The sequence below is a fragment of the Sceloporus occidentalis genome, unplaced genomic scaffold (assembly GCF_023333645.1).
Source record: "Sceloporus occidentalis isolate IW3139 unplaced genomic scaffold, rSceOcc1.0.p SCAF_40, whole genome shotgun sequence".
Lineage (NCBI taxonomy): Eukaryota > Metazoa > Chordata > Lepidosauria > Squamata > Phrynosomatidae > Sceloporus > Sceloporus occidentalis.
The window spans coordinates 1,119,554-1,140,986 of NW_028317020.1; the positions used below are offsets into that span (position 1 = coordinate 1,119,554).

The following is a 21,433-nucleotide window of genomic DNA, read 5'->3' on the forward strand; positions in this document are numbered from 1 at the left end:
TGACTGCTTATAATTAATGGTGCTTCTGGTAATAGGATTTCCCAGCCCCGAGGAACCTTTTTACATAAGATATTGGCTGGTGAGTTATGATTTATAGGACTCTGATCCCAAAGAGAATGTGGAAGAGGTTTTGTGGAATAGGGATATTTATCAGGGAAGCCGAGGAAAATGAAGAGTTAGAAAGGCAGAAAAGGCAGCACGAGAGATGTATGACCAATCAAATAAAATACACGAAGATAAACAAAAATACAAGCCATGTAATCAATAGCTGGAGATTACATCTTAGGATAACTGTTTGCTTGGTGAGAATTGGTTGGGGTGGGGGTGTTATGTATGCTCATGGTATTGGCACTCAAACAGTTATTGTAAATCATGAGTATATGTATGCCCTATAATAGTCATGAATGCTAGTAGTGCTATGGTACCCCCAAGTGGACAAAACCAGTATTTCTGAATGCTAGATGTTTAGAATTTTCATGCTTTATACAGACAGGTATTGGGAACCATGATTTAGAGGGGTCAGTCCATTCCCAACAGAGATTTGAAGTCCTGAAGCTGGGATAGACTGATAGCACTGCCTCCACACACTATCATAACCACAGGGCCATGGGGCATTTTCAGGTTTCCCTCCTGCTGCAGACGTTGTATGTGCCCTGAATACACAGCAGAGAGCGCAGCACCGCAGGAAGGCTCAACCAGCATCAGCTCGTCATCTGGGGAGAATAAAATACAATAAAATAAATGCCATCAAAGGACCCGGACAAAGACAGGAGAAATGACTTGTCTAAAGGAAAGTGGTACTGTGATATAATAATATGGATTAGGAAAAAAGGAATCATGAGGAGTAACAGTGTTACAAGGAATGTAGGGGACATGTTAGATCTAGATGCCAGAGTGTCAGACTCCAAGAGAGAAGATGCATATGAGACTATGCCAATGATGGTGAAGAGAGAAAGCAAGATTATGAAAATGGCAAAAATGTGAGGCAGCTAAGGAGTAATGAGAGTGGGGGATAGAAGGAAAGGAATAACACGTCATACTCACCAAGAAATTTCTCCACTGCTTGTATAGCTTCTCTGTCATCCACTGTTATGGAGATGAGATTATGTTCTTTTGCACACTGCAGTGCTCTATCGCACACTGTCTTTGCACCAAGGCACTTTGCAATGCTAAAGAAGAAACATACATACACACATGAGAGGCGATCCTTAAAAAATAAAAAAAAATAAAAATATATATATATATATAAAAGGGCTAGTGTCAGGATTACTTGATGGTAGAGGTGGGCAAATAGGGTCAGTTAATGATAATTATTATGTTGTTGTTCAGTAGTCAGGATTAGACAGAGTAATTCCTTATTGGACATACGTGAATGAGACAGCCTCTCACCTGATGGCATGCAGTTTATGGTTTCCAAATTAATTGGACAGTCTCTCATCTAGTAATGTGAGAATCTCAGACTTTCAGGATGTGTGAGACAGAGTAAAGACTATTTAGTTGCGGGGGCGCTGTGACAAATTGTTAAAAAGGAGTTGTTTCTTGTGGTGTGAGCTATGTGGCAGACAGGTACTGCTATACTTTATACTGGCTGAAAGGATGGAATTGACAGCCTGTAACTCGCCACTCCTTTTTAAATTATAGTTCCTATAATTGTTGGTCAATCTTTTTTTGTACATCTATGCACAGGTGGTCTTGATAGGTTTTATGTGCTAATACCGTAATTATGTATGGTAGGTGAAGGTTATTGGTCAAGTCCCCTTTCATAGTATTGTAGAGTCTAAGTTTCTCTGGATCTTTATGTCTTGCAATGGTGATCCAATAGGCAGGAGCAGGATCATCAATCTCAATATCCCTTGTGGCCAAACATAAGAAGTAGGGAGTCTTTTCAATTCAAACCACCAGATTCCTCTGGCAGTGTTGCTGGCATAGGATGCCTGATGATAATGGGAGCCGTGCTTCAGGAATAGCTGAACTAATCCAGTAGTGTCCAGATTATGACTCCGTAGAGCCCGAAGCAAAGAATCAAATATTAGTCTCTCGTACTTGCATCCTTATGTTTTATCCTGCAGTTGGTCGCAGGGGATCTTTATGGCTTTAAATTACGTGTTGTGGCAAGTGACATGTAGAAGTCACCTAGGTTGCTTTGGGATTTATCCCCATGCTTTTGTAAAAATAACACACACTGATGTGGGTAACAGAAGAACAAATATTGCAGATGTTGGAGCTCATGCAGGTCAGAACATCTGTTTTTGTGAATGGAGCACTTTAAAGGGAGTAGTAGAGTTGGTACTTTGACTTTAAAGAAGGTGAAAACTCCAGGGCAGTAGTAACTTTTAGCCACAAGGTATGAAAAGAGCAGACTGTTAAGAAAATATCATTGGTGAATGTATTTATAAAAATATTATTATTTACCTGGTGATATCTGGGAGTGTGACAGCTTTGCCAGTCTGGATGGCTGCGTTTAAACAGTGAGCTCCCAGTGTCTCCATGGCTATGATGGGCACATCAGACCAGCCCACTTCAACCATCCCTGCAGCTACCCCAGCTAGGAGACCTCCACCACCAACTGCCACCACTAAAGCACCAGGTTTCTGACAGCCCATAGACGCCTTCAACTCATGTATAATAGTTGAGTGACCTTCCCTAAAGAGAAAACAAAACCATGTGCAATCATTAATGGCCCATATGTACAACTCAATTAAGAAATACTCCCTCACAATATCTGCAGATCAGTATGTGGTCCTCACGCTTCTGTGGATTGCAAGTCCCACATGTGATATCTAGTCAAAGACGGTATGACAATGTTGTGTTTATAGCTAAAATATGTTGATTCTAGAGTTTGTCTATTCATGTTCGGAGCTCCTAATATGAAAACAAATCCTACAAATCCACAGATGGGTTAGGGTGTCTATCTAAACGTGTTCTGTGACCAGAGAAAGAAATTTATTTGGTACTAAATATTCAACAAGGATATATATTTAATGACTGACATTCTAGTTAAGAATGCATCCCTAGCACCTTCAGCCCAAGCACATCATTGTTTTGACAGACCCCTTATGAAAAGTCCTAGTTTTTGACAAGGATGTATACAAAACAGTCCACTCTAGCATTTATATTTAGACAGGCCCCTAGAATAGTCTTAATAGATTCTTTAAAGGGACACTTCAGGCATCATTTAAACTTTAATACATATGACAGCTGAGTGGTCACTATAAGTGTATGCATTTATGCATTGGCCTCTTTCCCCGTCTTCTTCTCTGTGACTATAAAAGGTACCAACCTTAGATAATAAAAAAATAATTTCAAGCTTTTCTGGTAAGGCTGGATATGGCAACAAAAATAATTTTTGGGTGCTTGGGAACTATAGACAAGGTCTCATACTGCATACTCACCAGATGACTGGATGGTTGAATGGAGAAACATACACCGAGCCTGGAGCCTCAGCCAAATGGTGAGCAAGAGCATCAGCCTCATCCCAAACCTGAAGGAGAAGAGATAAGATGTTCTAGTAGTACAGTAGTGATGTACTATGCTGTGTTAGAATATAATATGTCTTAGCATTAATAGGGTTAAGATGCCTCTCCACACATTAATTTCACAATACATTAATCAAATAAATATGCCATTTATTCTTTCCTCTAAAGGTTTATTCCCATAAAATCAACACAACTTTTATAATGTTTCTATAGCATAGTTGCGGCTAATCTTTAGCACCCCAACTAAAGGCCTCATGTTACGCAGGTTCATGATGGTCTGCTAGCTACTACTACCATGGTCATATCATTTTTTCTTAATTATTTTTTCCCCACCAGGAAACCCCTCTCCTGAGCCAACGAAGTTAGGCAATAGGGCTGAGTTAGGGAGGATTTTTGCCACAACCCCCCCTGCCATGCATCTTTGTCAACTATGTGAAAAAAAGGCTTAGCAATATTCAGGGCTCAATGGGAAACATCAAGCGTAATTGCATCAATTGTGTGTTCATACTTTTGTATTTTAAAACACCGAAAACAAGGGATTGTTCCATAAAAGATGAAAAATATTTATAAATCATTTGGTTGTTATTTGCTGCTGGATGTGGCCATTGAACAAGCTAATTCAAATTTATGATCGGTAAGAAGATATTACACTTCTGGAAAAAAAAATGTGCCGGACATACAGATCCTGATCCACTCAGAGCGTGACTTTGAGCGTGACGTTAGTTTATTTCAATTACATTATATGTACACTTTTCATCATTGTAGTAAGAGTTGTTGAATACATAGATAAACCATCTCCAAAGCTTGTATTATTAACAAAATAGACTTTGAATAACATTATATGCTTTTTCTTACTATGCAATGCTTATTTTATATAGGCTTGTTTTGAATTGCTTCTTCCTTCAAATCAATGTGATATATTATGTTTCTGTAATCTCATCACATGTATTGTTTTATGTATTGTTCATGGTTGCCATGGCTGCATGTAACATAAAGAGCCCAATGCTTTCTTAGGTCTTAATGCCAGGCTTTAAATGTGCCAATTCATATATTTTTTCATATTCACACTCAATTACCCACTGGCTATTATTTCCATTTAATGTATTATATTCAATATTAACAATAACTTTTATAAAATAGCTATAGTTAAGAAAAAAAAACAACTGTGGGAAACATTACATATCTTGTGTGTGTATATATATATATTTATATATATTTATTTATTTATTTATTTATATATATAGGAGGCTCCTCCATAGGAGCACATGCATATGTGAACCCCCAAGCGCAGAAGGAACATTTTTTTTTGTGCAAAATTCATATTAAAATCCCTTTTAATCTAATTCAGATTAAAATGGATTTGGAATTTAGCATTTTTTTTCCCTTTTGTGCTTTGGGGTTCACTTGCTATGAAGCCTTCTGTCCCCTGATATAGCCTGCCTATGCCTATCTCACACGTGAGATAGAAGAAAGACCCTATTTGGCTCAATTGCTGCCGCGCTTGCTAAAGTGCCAGCTGAGCCGCCCATTTGAGAAGCTGAGGAGCTCCCAGCCGTCAGCTCCCAGCCAACGGCTGGTCTACGCATTGTGTATTTGCATAGAAAATATACATTGTTCACTGTAACTGATGTGTGTTGGAGGGGTTTAGTGACAAAATTACAATTCTAACTAGACTTGTCCATTCATATTCAGGCGAACATGAAAACGAACACGAAGGGTTCAATAGAGTTGCTCGGACGGACCTTTAACTCCTGTTCCCCCCCTAGGCCAAGTTTCGCCTGAGTTAAAGGTCAGTGACTTTATTGGTCACTCGTACGGACCTTTACCTCCTGAAGCAGGTGTCTCCTCAGGCGGAGTTTCGTCGTCAGGAGTTAAAGGTCTGTACGAGCAACTCTATAGGTCGCTCGTATGGACCTTTAAACCCTGGAGCGGGGAGACCACGCAGGCGGAGTTTTGCCATCAGGGATGAAAGGTACGTACGAGTGAGGAACTTTAACTCCTGGAGCTGGCAGACCAGTATGTCTTTATTATTTTTCATTTCTTGACATCCCTCGCAAAATTGAATTGCCCTGCACGCAGCCTTAGTCTATCTTCAGGGCAGTTTCCATCCAATGTGAGTTGCCACGCTACTACTGAGGGGTCATGCGATACAGATTACATAATCCCACTGAACTTCGCCTCAATTACAAAATTGGATCAGTAATCGGTTTCCAAGACATAAAGAGGTAAGGTACGTAACTCTTTATTCCTAGACTATAAACAATAAATGCTCCTCCGCATGCATCTATCTATTTAGGGGCATCAGTGAGCGAATGGAGAACCTAAATCTGCTCATCACCGGTAGACTAGTGCTAAATGGGCTGCCTCTAACCCAGGGCAAAAGGGCAACTGCCGTGAGCCCAGGCTTACCATAGTTGCCAATGGCAGTTGTTCATTGCCCCGGGCCCCAACAGCCCATATAGTCCAAATGTTTCCTCCTTTAATCCATGCAGGGGGATATAACAGTGCCAGAAGCAGGAGGCATGTAGACTATGGAGGAAGCATTAGTGCCATTCAGGTATGATTGGGCTGGGGAGTTTGACAGGGCTCCTTTATGAATTTGGCATATTGAAATGTTCCAAGTTACCACAATTCATCTGTTAATTTTGTGAATAAACTTGATAAGAAAAATCAGATCCAGAGCGTTCTGCTCATTCCACCTGAAGTCCCACCACCTTGTTGGACTACAGGACCTGTATCCTCATAAAAAATTCCAATTAAAAGCAACTGTTCTGTCCAGAATGAGGGTGCATACAATATTGTAATGTGGAGTGGTGAAAATGTACTTCAGAAAGCTTTCTGCTAAAACACAACATTCAATGTGACAATGAAGGGCATCTAATTAAGTGTTTAGACCCTGACCCTCAAGGGATCACTATTCACAAACTGCAACTTATCAAGTGATTGAACTTAGCTATGACTTGCACAAGTAACCACATCACTAAATTTCAAAATAATTGAAATTGTACATTCCATATCTAAACATAAAAATGTGAACGCATATGAACCATTACGCATAGGTAACCATTTTAGACCCCTTTTTTGTGTTTTATGGGAAAGTCGCCGAAGCACAGGTTAGTTTTATGGGGTGGGAGAGACAAAATCAATATGTATGGAAGACCCATGAAGCTGAGCTGGTGTAGCGCTAAAGTGCTTTTCATCAAGTTATGTTATTCAAGTACACCTAGCATTTGAAATATTCTGCACTATACAGTGATATTTCTACTTTTCTTTTGTGCAGTTCACGTTGCTATCTAAAAGTTTAGCCTTAACCTCTAAACTGTTTGGTTATTTTAAAGAATAAGTGGGTTTTTTTGCAACATAAAATAAAAATTCTTACGTAAACCCCATATTTATTTTCTAAAGCTCTGGCAGTAGCAAAATGAATACTGAATTGTTCAACTGAAATTTAGATGCACCAGGTGGTTGTGAAAAAACTAAGAGCGAGGAACAATTATTATTTTTGGCTATTCATGTATTAGATATTAGACACATGACCATCATAATTACCTTTCCTTTCATTACAACATCTGCCCCCAGATTCTTCAGCTTTTGCACAATGTCTTGACCTGTGCTTTCTGGCACTACTATGGTGGCCGGTAATCCAAGCTTATTACATGCATAGGCTGCTGCCAGCCCAGCATTACCTCCTACGTGTGAGAGAGAAGAAGTGTGTGTTAAAGATTAATAATTGAAGAGTACCACAGACAGACTAAAAATTAGAGAGGGGGCGGTAAATGATTCCGGTCTAATGTGAGATTTTGGAGACAAACTAATGTATAAAAAAAACATGCATGTACATAAATGAATGATAAAACAAATAGTAAAGGTGGTCTATCATAAAAGATAGAGTGTGTACTTTTAAATATGATAGACTTACAAAAATCCCATGCCAATAAGTTCCATCTATATATCAAGATAACCAACTTACAAATATATAGGTAATAAGAAAGCCAGGGAAAACATTATAGCAAATGTGTGTATGCCCCTGCTACCATATAACCAAAAGTATTGGGACATTTGACCATTAGACCAACAGGGACGTTTATTGCATTGCATTCTAAATACAGAGAGATTTATATATAGTTGGTCCCCCCTTTGCAGCTATAAAAGCTTTCACTCTTCTGGGAAGGCTTTCCACAAGATTTTGGAGTGCTTCTGTGGGAATTTCTGCCCATTCATCCAGTAGAGCATTTGTGAGGTCAGGCACTAATGCTGGATGAGAAAGCCTGGCTTGCAATCTCCGATCCAATTCATCCTAAAGGTGTCCGATGGGGTTGAGGTCAGGGCTCTGTGTGGGCCAGGCAAGTCTTTCCACCCCAAACTCATCCAACCATGTCTTTATGGACCTTGCTTTGTGCACTGGGGCACAGTGATGCTGGAATACAACAGGGTCTTCCCCAAGCTGTTCCCACAAAGTTGGAAGCATAGCTTTGACCAAAATGTTGTGGTATGCTGAAGCATAATGATTTACCTTCACTGGAAGTCAGGAGCCTAGCCTAATCCCTGAAAAACAGACTCATACCATTATCCCTCCTCCACCAAACTTTACAGTTGGCACAGGTAGATAACGTTTTCCTGCCATCCGCCAAACCCACACTCGCCCATCAGACTGCCAAACAGAGAGAAGCGTGATTCATCACTCCACAGCACACGTTTCCACTGCTCCAGAGTCAAGAGCCAGTGTGCGTTACACCACCCGATCCGATGCTTGGCATTGCACTTGGTGATGTGAGGCTTACATGCGGATGCTCGGCCATGGAAACTCATTCCAGAAACCTCAGTTTATTGTTTTATTTAAAACTCTGTTTTAATTTTTTGTGCTGATATTAATTCAATGGAAGATTGGAAGTGTTGGGATGACATTTCATGAACTAACTTATTGAAAAGGTGGCATCCTATCACAGTACCACGGTTGAATTGAATAAGCTCTTCAGAACGATCCATTTTTTTTCACAAATGTTTGTAAATGCAGACTGCATTGTATATACCTGCGGCAATGGATCTGACTGAAACACCTGAATTCAATAATTAAGAGGTATGTCCCAATACTTCTGTCCATATAGTGTAAGTAGAATCACAAAAAAAACATACAAGTAAGGCTGTCAGACAAGCTTCATGTGTGGATGCAACAAAACCTAATATTCATAAAGTTATATATAGAACAGCCTTTAGGTGAAAAGACCTTGCCCTGCGCACATTTGTGACATTACGTAAGACATTGTGGTTGCTTCTTTATAACATAGAAATGATAATAACAATTTACCTGAAGAGCAGACAAACCTTGTATACCCCATCCTGGATAACTAGAAAAGACGGGAAGCATTATAAACTTTGCTAAAACACATACACATATATATTTATGTTTATATATATTTGTACATTGTACAGCGCTAATATGATGGTGCTATATAAAACAATAAATGATATATATACATGTATATACATATATATATGTATACACATATATATACACACACACACAGAGTGTATACAGTATATACAGTGCTACATTTGCTTCTAGAGTAACATATAGAATGTGATTCAGACATAGCGTTCACTTTTGAAAGATGCCGGTTCTCCCAAGGTAGAAGGAGCCCCTGCCTCTGAAGAAACCGCATTAACTGCCACAAAACACATGAGGCATTTTTATGTCTTTACCAACCCATTAAACAGCATTGATAATTTGCCCATTTAAGTAGAGATGAGATTTGTGAATAGGCTCAATTCTTTTCTGTCATACTAAAGGCTAAAGACGAAGGGGGGGAGGTGTTCTTTGTAGACAGTAGTACACTATTTACCCTACAATAGGTGCTATTACCCTGAAAATTGTGACCTAGAAACACTAACACTTGATCACTCTGCCTTGCTATGGTTACAATGTATGTTAAGCAAAATCATGCTTTTCTTTTTTTATTATTAAACAGGAACCAGGTGTGCAAAGGCTGCCACCTAGTGATGGATTCAAGAATGACATTAAGCCCCTTGTGTATTTTTTTTTTGGGGGGGGTATATACTATTTTCATTTTATTATCAATAAAAAAAGTTACTTTATAGACACAAGACAATCTTGCTGTGCCATTGTTTAAATTGTTAGGGTTATCTCACTGTTTCCCACAGGGTACTGAAAACTTATTTTTGTTGAAATCAGACATAATTCTAAAATGGACTTCACCGGAGTCCATAAATTGCAATTTAGTTATAAGTTTGCATAGAAATCACATAGTTTCCAAAATCACGTTTTTAAGAACTACATGCCTACTACTTGTAAAACGTGTATATCCCTTCCAATTAACTATTATTTAATCTCAAAAGTTGGTCCCCATCATATTTTCTAGACTTGTGCAGTCTTCGGGCAAACATGAAGTATGAAGAGTGTGTTTTCATTGTTCGTCCCGAAGAAACGAAGAACCGGAGATAGCGGCGGTAAAACACACAGAATCTAATCTCCCTGGTCCCTTCCCCATCTAGCCTACCTTATCTCTGCAGCATCGCAGAGGTTGACGGAAGCGGAAATCTGTAGGTTCGCCGTCAGGGGTTAAGGGGCCGTGCGACCAATAGGCTCACTCGCACAGCCTTTGTAACTCCTGATGGCGAACCTACGGATTTCTGCTCCCGTTAACCCCTGCGATGCTGCGTAGATAACGGGAGCGGAAATCTGTAGGTTTGCCGTCAGGGGTTAACTTGGCCGGCAGAGACCACTGGTCTCCCTGCTCCAACAGTTAAAAGTCCGTACGAACGACCAATAAAGTCGCTTGTACAGACCTTTAACTGTTGTAACAGGGAGACCAGTGGTCTCTGCCGGCCAAGTTGCTGGACCAGGATTTTAAAAGTTTGTACAAGCGACTCTATTAGTCGCCAGCAGGGGACTCGTCTGCCATCAATCAATGAAGTACAGGTGTACTTCATTGGTTGATGGCAGAGGAGGGCCCTGCAGGCTGCTAATATTCGCCCGAACCGAACACAGGAACGGGCAAATATTCACGTAATACGAAGATATTTTCCCCCACGAAAATGAACACAAAGACGAACACGAAGAGAGTCTAATATTTTCTCTCTCGGATAAATAAAGTGCGTCATGTGACAAGAACATCTTTCCCTATAAGCTGGGATTAAATGTATTTTTCTTCAACAGACCTTGTTCGCGCGAGACATTGTTAAACAAGCGGCGACATAAGCATACACATAAGCATACACAATACCAAGGGGCCCAACTCAGGGCCCCAGCTGCCCCCTCCGAGGCCACCATCTTCTGGCAGGTTTTGCAGCAATCAAATCAGCTATCAATCTGACCCATGTACATTACATCTGCTGCCACTTTCTGCCACGCAATCCTGCAGTGTTTTCCCAGCTTTATGGACTGATGTTCTCCTCTGTAAATCAGATGTAAAAGCACTGCTAATGATCACCCCAATGAGAATTGTACTATACTATAATGGTTGCTTAGTGGTAATTGCCTGACTGAATTGTGTGTCCTGCTTTCTCTTGTGTCCCAGTGTGATGGTAAGCCATATCTTTTATGAAGCAAACGTTCCTCCATTACCCATAATAATTTATGGTAACAAATTATTTTGTTTCTTATACTTAACCCCTTTGTGACAAAGGCTGATTTTACTTTTTGTACCCTTCGTGACAATGGCCGTTTTAACATTTCTGCGCTGCTCGTGTTTAGCTGTAATTTTCTTCTTTCCCGTTTACTGAACCCACACACATTATATATTGTTTTTTCAGGACAAGAAGGGCTTTCTTTAGATGACATTGTTTTGATTGTATCATATTATTTACTATTAAAAAAAGTATAAAATATGGTGAAAAATTTCGAACTTTTTGTTGAAAAATCTTTTACTCATCTATAAAAGGTAATGAAAAAACCTGCTAAATAGATTCTACTATTTGTCCTGAGTTTAGAAATACCCAATATTTTTATGTTTTTTTGCTTTTTTCTACACATTATGGGGCAATAAGTACAGGTAGCGTTTTGCTATTTCAAAGCCATTTTTCCAAATCTGGTAATTCTTCCCCCCATGTGCCATTTCGGGTATCTTTGAAGCCGGCCAATGCAATTTACCCCATCAAGTCATATATTTTTGAAAACTAGACAGCCCAGGGTATTCCAAATGCTAGTATTTTAACCCTTTCTAAGCACTAATTCTACCATCAGCCTTTGTCATACTTTATGGTAGTAATTTTTTTTGCATTTGTTTTTTCACACACATTTTACTTTAGGTATGAATAAACAGGTTCTGGTATATGTCACAATCATAAAACACCCCAATATGTGTTTAGCAACATCTCCTGAGTACAGCGATACCTCACATGAATGATTTTGCCTGGCTGTTTGGGGGCAAAAGGGCCACATTTGGGGCATGCGCATTTTCAATGTTGAACTTTGGCATTTGGGGATCCACTGCCCATGTCCTATTTGGCACATCTTTGAGCCGGGCCATTTCAGTATGCCCAATAAAGCCATATATTTTTGAAAACTAGACACCCCAGGGTATTTCAAATGCTAGTATTTTAACTCTTTCTATGCACCATATCTACCACCAGTCTTTGTCAAACTTTGTGGTAGTCATTTTTTTTGCATTTGTTTTTTCCACACACATTTTAATTCAGGTATGAATTAAAAGGTTCTCGTATATGTCACTATCACAAAACACCCCAATATGTGTTCAGCAACATCTCCCGAGTACAGCGATACCTCACAGGAATGATTTTGCCTGGCTGTTTGGGGGCAAAAGGGCCACATTTGGGGCATGCGCATTTTTCAACGTTGAACTTTGGCATTTGGGGATCCACTGCCCATGCCCTATTTGGTACATCTTTGAGCCAGGCCATTTCAGTGTGCCCAACAAAACCATATATTTTTGAAAACTAGACACCCCAGGGTATTTTAAAGGCTGGTATTTTAACTCTTTGCATGCACACATTTTACCACCAGAATTTTTTCAAAGTTTGCAGTAGTATTCTTTTGTGTGTATTTTTCCCCCACACACCTATGTTATGTATGAATTTACATCTCCTGGTATATGCCGCTGTCACACAACACCTCAATATGTGTTCAGCAACATCTCCTGAGTACAGTGATACCCCACATGCATGGGTTTGTCATTTTTGGGGGGAACTAAAAGGCCACATTTGGTACGTGTGCATTTTTCTAATTGGAAATTAGATGTGTGGCCATCCTTCCCCCCGTGTTAATTGGGACATTGTTGAATCCGGCCAATTCAATTTACCCCATCAAATCATACATTTTTTAAAAGTAGACACCCCATGGGCATTTAATATGCCAGTATTTTATCTCTTTCCATGCGAGAATTGTTTTAAGCTAATGTGCTAATTTTAGGACTTGCTCACAAAAATATATTTTTTATATATATATTTTAATTTTTTTTTGCCTTTTTTAAAACATTTAAAAAAAAAAATTCAACTTGAAGGTTCCCCTGATAGTGACATCAGAGGGAAATTATTTTTACATTTTACTGTTTTTTTTACTATTTTTTTCTAATTATTATTAATTTTATTTTATTTTTTAATTTATTTTTACTAATCACACTGTGATTAGAAAGCTGGGCTCAATTGACTTGCATGGTTGAATGCAGTACCTGTATACAACCTGCAAGTGGAGCCATAGTTCTCTAGAGGGTCTGGAGACCTTCTAGCGAACTTTTGCATCTTTATTGTTTTTTTTCCCGGGCCGCTGCCATCTTGCGGATGGTGAAGACTGCGTGCAGCTGCGGCTGTGACTGCTCTCCGGAGCGGTCACAGTCCATCCTAAGGTAAGTGTTTGGTGTCGCTGGATGCCTCCTGATCGAGGCATTCCAGCGACACCATTTAAGTTTAGGAGGTGATCGTTGATCGCCTCCTAAACGCTTTTAAAACGGGCATCCGCCGCCATACATTGTATGGCGGATGTTGACGCCCCGGGGAGGGGCCAGACATGGCCCCTGGTGCCGATTGTGGCGTTGCTGAATGCCTTGAGGTAGGATCGATTTTTTTCACCCGTTTTAACAAATGACGGTCCTGGCACGTCATTTGTCGTTAACGACTTGTTTTTCCGTGACGTGCCCGGACCGGCAATTGTCATCAAGGGGTTAAAGGTCTAAAGGTAAATATAAACAGTTTCATGTCTGGTGGCAGACTAGCAATGGCAGGTGAAGTAACTATTGCTCTGTTTTGGACATCTGGCCCCATAATTGGCAGCAGGAGGCATCTGTGGTCAGAGCCGCCATTAGAAATGTTAAGGCCCAGTATTAACTAAAGTCAGGCTGCTTTGGGGGTGGGACTACAGGGAGCTTAGTGTATGGAGGCGGGGTTAAACGGGAGCTCTCTGTTTTGGGGCGGGGTTACATGAGAGCTCTCTGTTTGGGGGAGGGGATACACACCAGCAGGACATTATGGCTGCCAGAACCCTGCTCCGTCAATGCCTGTAGCTGGAACACAATGCTGAAACATCTTGTGGCCGTTATAGCAGCCAAAACACTAAGCTGGAGCCAGAACCATAAAAGCGAGCAGCCCAAAAAAAGTGCTGGGGCATCCCCTGGCCTTTATAGCAGCCTGAACATTATGGTGGGGCATCCTCCAGCAATGACAGCAGCCAGAATACTATACTGGGGCATCCTCTGGCAGTTATGGAAGCCATAACACTTGTGGGAGTACACCAGAGTGGGACCATGGCAACCTGAGATAGTATTACAGTTTGTTTTATATATACCAATGCGTTCTGTATTAGAGAGGACAAAAGTTCCAGTTTTTTATGTGGCTAGATATAACAATTTTTAGGTCTTCCATTAAGAGTTAGAAAAAAAATAAGAAAGCATTCTGGTTATAATAATTTGTATTCAAAAATACATTTTTGCATGTTAAATCGAAATAAGTGTTTGTACATACAACTAAAACGGTGCATTGCATATGGACAATCTTGTCCAGTTGTGTATATGTGTGTCTGTTTTCTAACCTTCTGACAGTAGTGGCCAATCCCTCGAATCTTGAAGGATCCCATAGGCTGGATATTTTCCAACTTCAGGAGTACTTCTGTCCCAGCAACACTAGACAACGGAATGCTCTTCGTCAATGGAGTGACAATATGAAACGGTTGGTCCTGAGCGGAATCCATCTATAGGGCACAACATATAACACATGAGTATGCAGACCAAGGGTTGTAAACCCAGGTGAATGTATCTTATGTTAGAAAAGAGGCATATTTTAGTTGCCCTAATATATTTGATTATGACACCTTTGTTGAATGCTTATCATCAACTATAAGGCTTACCTTATCTAATGACAGCTCTATGAAATATTATGGTGCTATATAAAATACAGGTGTGCAAATTTGAAATATTTCTTTAATTGAATATACAAAAAACGTAACTTTGATTATTTAATAAAAATGACTTATAGGAAACAGGAATGCCCTCTATAGCAATTATTTAGTTCATCAGGTCCAATCAGTCCACTTTAATAAGGTACAACTTTTAGTATACTCTCAAAACGAGTAAACTCTTAAAAAAATAACCACAATTACCACAATCCTATTTATCCAGTTTGTTAACGGCTTTTTGTTTTTTCCAGATATGTGTTAATTAATGATAAGATATCAAATAACACTAATAGTGATAATTATCATTATTTTTATTCAAATGGAAGACACAACTGCTATTATCTATTTTATGTTTCATATAATTATATTAGGCAGCATTTTTGTCCAACCATATCCTGACAAAATGCTGATGTTATTTTAAAAGATACTGCCAATTTTGAGAACATAAGCCTGTAATGTTAAAGATGCAATACACTTTCTACTAGGCATGGTTGATTTTCTAACTTAAAAGGTACCAATTAATTTAGTTTCGGGACAGCACTCAACTTTGCGTGAGCTTAGGTTCCACACTTGCTCAGTGATGTCCCATAAGCAATAACATTCAAACTATATTACCTATCCATAAACGATATGGGTGGCGGGCAAAGATATTGAAATATTTCAATGCTTGTCTGGTTGTCGCTAAAAAGAACCCTGTTATCAACCTACAGGGATCACTGTGTGATATACTCATTTTTACTCAATAGTACTAGATTGGATATAGAAAGAAGCCCTTTGTTGACATGTCAAAAGGTGGTAATTCATCACCAAGTTGCTGGCTATAGCTGTTGGAGAGACTGCTAACTTTGATAAAATAATCTAAAAATGTAATTTGCTTCTCTAGAAAAGCAAAAGTTCTTGCGACTCTTTAACGTTCCGTCCGCTCCTGTAGACACTAGAAATTAGAACATGCTTGCCATTGCCAATGAATGAACCTACATATAATACAGAGGGTTGAAGAATTACAATGAGGGTTATGCATATACCAGGGTTGCATTATTGTAAATGGATAGTTTGTTAGTATACTAGTATGCCACAAATAAACTATTTCACACTTGTCTTACGGAACATAAGTAAATACCATACCTTTAGTTCCCAGGCAGGCTGCTTCTGGACGTCAGTGATTAGCATAATGTCAATGCAGGGCAGATCAAGGTCCAAAGAGTGGACCTGTAAGGGGAGGGAGTTTGTATAACAAAGTAACCTCTTAACTGTCAGTAATAAAATACAATATCTGCCGAGGACATATATGTTATAAATGGCAATATAAAAAGAAAAAATGCAAGTTTTATGGCGAATTTGCTGCAGAGTAGTCAAATTGCACTGTAACTGCAGTTTGAGCCAACAGAATTTTATGCCCAGTGGTTCTATAGTTTTAAATATTGTTGACGTATCATCAAGAAGTTTTTAAAGGGAGTAATAATGATGTTCTTCAAATACAGTAATATCTGTTTTAACACACCTAGTGCTGAAGGCAAATGACAGTTCTCTATGGTTTTTTTTAACATAACGTGCACCCCAGCCATTGTATAATATTTGTTATCTTGTAATTGTGTGTTTGCATGTGTGTTGGGGGGATTTCAGCTTGCGCGCCATTTCCATGGGGACTAAGGAGACCCCCTGCATGCATGGCCATTTCACAGTCTCATTGCTTTCTACACTGTAATCATGAGAGGATTAGGGGATGTTCCTGGGGAGCTCTGCAGTTAAAATCAGGGGGGGGTAGTAAGTACTTTTAGTATTTTTAAACTTAAATGGACACCCCAGGCATCATATGCATTTTAATGCCCTTTAAATTATTATGTGGTCCCTCTTCTCTTGCAAATGCACAGACAGATTATGCAGGATTATATACATTTGCCTCTTTCCCCACCTCCTATTGCCTGTGCCTGCGCGGTATACAAACCACTAGTGAATTCAGGGGGATAACAAGATCATGTGTAGAAAATTAGCCAATTTATATAATTTTGAGCACTTCAATGCCACTACATGAAGCAGCCCAAGACCTTTGGATAGGATTGGGGCTAAAGGCTTATATGTAGTGGGAGAAGCACAATGTGCTTGGGCAACTATTTTTTTTTTTTTTTTATTTCCTTGCGTGTTTAATTTTTTCCATTTTTTATTATTAATATAATTTTATTTTAGTTTCAAGTTTTAAAAATTTTTTTAGTGTTTTTTACAATTCTCTCTTGGAACTGGACAGGACTCCTTATGATTTGAAGGTGAATTTTTTTATTATTTTTTTTTATTTTTTTTTTGATATATTTTTTTAATGCATTTTTGGAGGAGGGAGAAACACAGATTCTCATTATTTTCGCTTTGAGCCACACTGCTGATGATACATGAATGACATGCAAGTAGGGATCCGCAGAGGCTACAGGAGGTTCTGGATGAACCCTCTGGGAACCTTTTTACATTTAATAATGTTTCTGGTGGTGTCAGGACTGACACAGTCGGCAGAGAATGCTCAAACTTCTCTTCCTGCATTTTCTGTTATTCTGCTGTAACCAGCACTAGTCAGCAGGAAGTTAGCAATTTTTATTATTTATAGTTTTATATAGTATCATCAGATTCCGCATGTGTATTTAACGTATTTGCCCGAATATAGGCGCACTTTTTCGGGGTGCGACTTATATTCGGGGTTTAGCGCAATTTGTTTCGCCCGACGCCCGGGACATGCAGTTCCGGACGCCGGGGAGGCAGCAGGGTTAGAATACAGATCCCCCGCAGCGCTGCAGGGGACCTGCATCCTACTTTCCGATATGCTGAGACAGCCTCCCCTGCCAGCACTTTCCACGGGGGGGAGTGCCGGCACGGGAGATTGTCTAAGCACATCGCGCAGACGTTCACCGGCTGCGGCGATGCGCGTAAACAACCTCCGCTGCCGGCACGTCTGCTTGTTGTGCTTTAACAATCTCCCTTGCCGGGAATTCCCACGGGGGGGGGGTCCCTGCAAGGGAGATTGTTAAAGCACAACGTGCAGATGTGCCGGCAGCGGAGGTTGTTTACGCTTGCATCGCTGCAGCCAGTGGCAGAGTGGCAGCATATCTCGGGGGGGGGGGCAGAGTGGCAGCATATCTCGGGGGGACAGAGTGGCAGCATATCTCGGGGGAGGGTAGAGTGGCAGCATATCTATTACAAATTAAAAATTTTCTTTAAAAAGCACCTAACTATTAGGGTGCGGCCTATACTCAAGCCAATACGGTAATATAAAAAGATGACATACAGAAACAACAGTTGAGGAGGGTCCTGCTCAAATGAGTTTACAATCTATAGCGATGCTGACTCCTGAGACACAAGGTTGTGGAATGACACCCTGACCTCTCATGTAGTTTCCCTGCCGGTGTAAACACCATAGGTCGTACTATTATGTCCTCAGTCATCTAGAGCATGTTTGAAATGATGGAACAGTGCATCCTGTGTCACAAGGGGGTTAAGGACAAGAGTTATTAACTGTAACAATTTAGCAAATCTGAACAGGGTGCTTTAAGATTAGGCAGTGACCTTTACATCTTTATATTGGCATGGAAGCTGCTTCAGTCCTTGAGTTTTTACACATACACAGATATGCTTAGTACGTACAACCACATGGATTCATTCAGGGGTGAGACTAGAGAATGAACTGATCTATTTGGCATAATGTTCTGGGATGTACAGTATGCGTATCTAAACAGAAGTGGAGTAAGGGTGTTAAAGGGACCCTCCAGTCTACCAGGGAGCTCCGTGAATGATGAATGCACGTGAAAGTACTTTGCATTTACTTAACCTACAAAAAAAGAAAAATAATACTTACATTATATAGCAGCTAGGTTTCATACTGCTGATTAGTGGGAGAGCCTTATGGCCAGCGCACTTGACTAGGGAGAGCTGGAGATGACTGGTGGCAAGTATATCACATGCCTGAGGATGTGATTGTGTTCTACCGAACACATCTCCTGCATGTTAAATAGCTTGGGGTGGGGAAAGGGGCAAATGCATGTGAGGGGATTCTGCAGAATAAAAGAAAACATGTTCAAAGGGGCCCCTCAGCTATCATATGCATTAAAGTACATTTGATTGCTGGAGCGTCTTTTAACCCATTATTAAAGAGTACAATCCATGCTTTGCATTTTGTACATTGATCCCAGTATTGGGATTTTTAGCCAGAGGAAAGGGGTAAATTTAGATTAGAAACAGATAAAACCCTAGAAGTCATCAGTTGAGATACATTTTCAAAGAAAATGATCTCCCTTTTTAACTTCCTCGTGTGATATGTCTTTCATAACTACATATTTTCATTTTTAAAATCATAGAAATACACAAAACATAATAATTATTAGTGATAATGGATAACAAATACCTGTACCTATAGAAAAAAATCTTGCTTAAATTTTCTTCTATACTGTAAATGCCACAGCTGAATGACCCAATTTATGTTCAGCAACATCTCCGGATTCTCCAGATATATACATACTTATAGTGAAAGGGGCTCTTTTTTAGAACAAAAATGTTTTCTATTTTATTTTAATATTTCTTATTTTTGTTTTTTGCACTGCTCCCAGTATAGTATGCCTTGAGATGCCTTTGGGTACCTCTCATACCGTGTTTATGCCAGTGATGTCATGGTGACATCACTGGACTCCCAATCAATTTTGCGTGTCGCTGCCGCCTGTCGCTGCAACAGGTCAGGACATATCTGTATTTCCTAATGGGGTTCTAAGGATGTACTGTACGTCCTAAGGGAACTAAAGGAGTTTATTGCATTAACATGCAAAGCTAAAATCTGTTCTGTGTTTTGCACATTCTAAATGATGTTGCACAGTGGCTTTTCTGGCTCACCATTGCATTTGTCAAGTGTGCACTAGGCGAACAACTCTGCTTTCTTTATAAAGGCAATGTTGTATAATCTTTAAACTCAAGTAATCTAAATCTGATTGATGTTTCTGTGCTTACTTGAGGTAGGAAACAATGCAACATTGACCGGAGAGCCACCATGTGGCAAGATTTGGCATAGCAGAAGCACTGCTCCTCTTCCTGATTAACCTATACTAATGGGGAACTGTTACATTTTTGGTTTTATACCTTGCGGTCTGTTTGTACATATTTATTTTAAAGGGACACTCCAGGCATGATATGCACTTTAACCCCTTAATGACAAAGCCCGTACATGTATGGGCTCAAATGCATTGTTTTTAATAGGCTTACAGACCACCCATTGCCCTTAAGGGGTTAATGCATATGACAGCCAAAAGGATTTGCAAATGCATGGGGGATTTCTGCAGAATCACCCCATATGCCGGGGGCATCCAACGTGCGGCCCTCGGGCCACATGCAGCCCGCCGGACTTCGAGGTGAGCTGTGAAACTGGGAGATTTCCTGAGATTAACCAGAGATGCCATTGCGGCAGTTATATGGCCGCCTCCGCCGACCGCTTGATGATTTTGAAGCAGTTGGCATGAAGACACTATGCCCCCCAGTGCCTCAGTGAGGCTCTTCAAGAGTTCCTTGTGATGGGGAGAAGAGCATGTCGGAAGAGAGTGGTCTGCGGGGGAAGGAAGCCAGCAAAAAAGTACGTATTTTAAAAAAAAATACTTAGGGTGATAGGTGGAAGGGGACCCATATTCAAAGGGGGGCTGCCTTGGGGCACCAATTAAATAATACAAAAAGGGGGCGGTTGAGGGTTATAAGTACACAACAGGGTGGTTGGGGCATAACATAAATCAGTACAAAAAGGGGGGGGTGACTGTTTACAATACACATGGGTATGGGAGGCATTACATTAACCTCTACAAAAGGGGGTGGAGGCATCAATACACAAGGGTGTAGTCACGTCAGAGGACAAAACTTTCTAGGCCCAAAAATCATTGGGAGGAAAAGTAAAGTTTTTGTGTTATTTACTGTTTCAATCTGCATATTTTATTAAAAGGGATTAGTGGCAGTAAATTGTGGCTTCAGGCGTCCCGTGTATGATGACTTTTTTAAGTGTATGGATGTACTCCCAATCCTATCACATAAGATTCGATCTTGTATTATCTGCAGTGCATTAATGTCATCTTTATCCAGTACACATGGATGCTGAGGAGTTAAGATTCTGTCTATTTTATTTATTTCCATAAAATGGCCACCAAAAACTCCTCAGCACCACGCCCATGATGCTCTTAATTAGGCCCTGCCTCCAGTGTGCGTCAGCCAGCTTTATTCCAGCTTGTACCCAGGGGCGTACCTAGAGTATTTGGCACCTGGGGCGGATCCTGTATTTGGCACCCCACACACACTTTAAAACTGCATAGCTTCTATCATTAGGCAAACATTGACGGGGGCACAACATAACTGTTATCATTATATACTGAAGCAAACATTGACGGTGGTCATGGGCGTAGGAACCCCTAAAAAGGAAGCCACAAAACCTTTACTTTTCCTCTCACTGATTTCTGGGCCCAGAAAGTTTTGTGACTACAAATTCAGGACTCAGGATAATTAAAAATGAAATAGTTCTATTTAATCTAGGGATGCACCAAAATGAAAATTCTGGACCAAAACATTCACGGTTCACTTAGCCAAAACCGAAAATAACCCCCCA

The 21,433-nt window shown here is 40.1% G+C and overlaps 1 protein-coding gene across 1 annotated transcript; it reads right to left on the reverse strand.

Annotated features, from left to right (window-relative positions):
* Positions 1-519: 519 nt before the first annotated feature.
* Positions 520-17,361, reverse strand: LOC149290172 (serine dehydratase-like). Its single transcript, XM_089489426.1, has 9 exons — positions 17,290-17,361; positions 15,961-16,044; positions 14,473-14,631; positions 8,782-8,821; positions 7,026-7,165; positions 3,393-3,481; positions 2,413-2,643; positions 1,045-1,169; positions 520-713 (listed from the first exon to the last, which is right to left on the reverse strand). Exons 1-9 carry the CDS (start codon positions 17,359-17,361, stop codon positions 520-522), a joined length of 1,134 nt encoding a protein of 377 aa, XP_089345552.1.
* Positions 17,362-21,433: the final 4,072 nt, after the last annotated feature.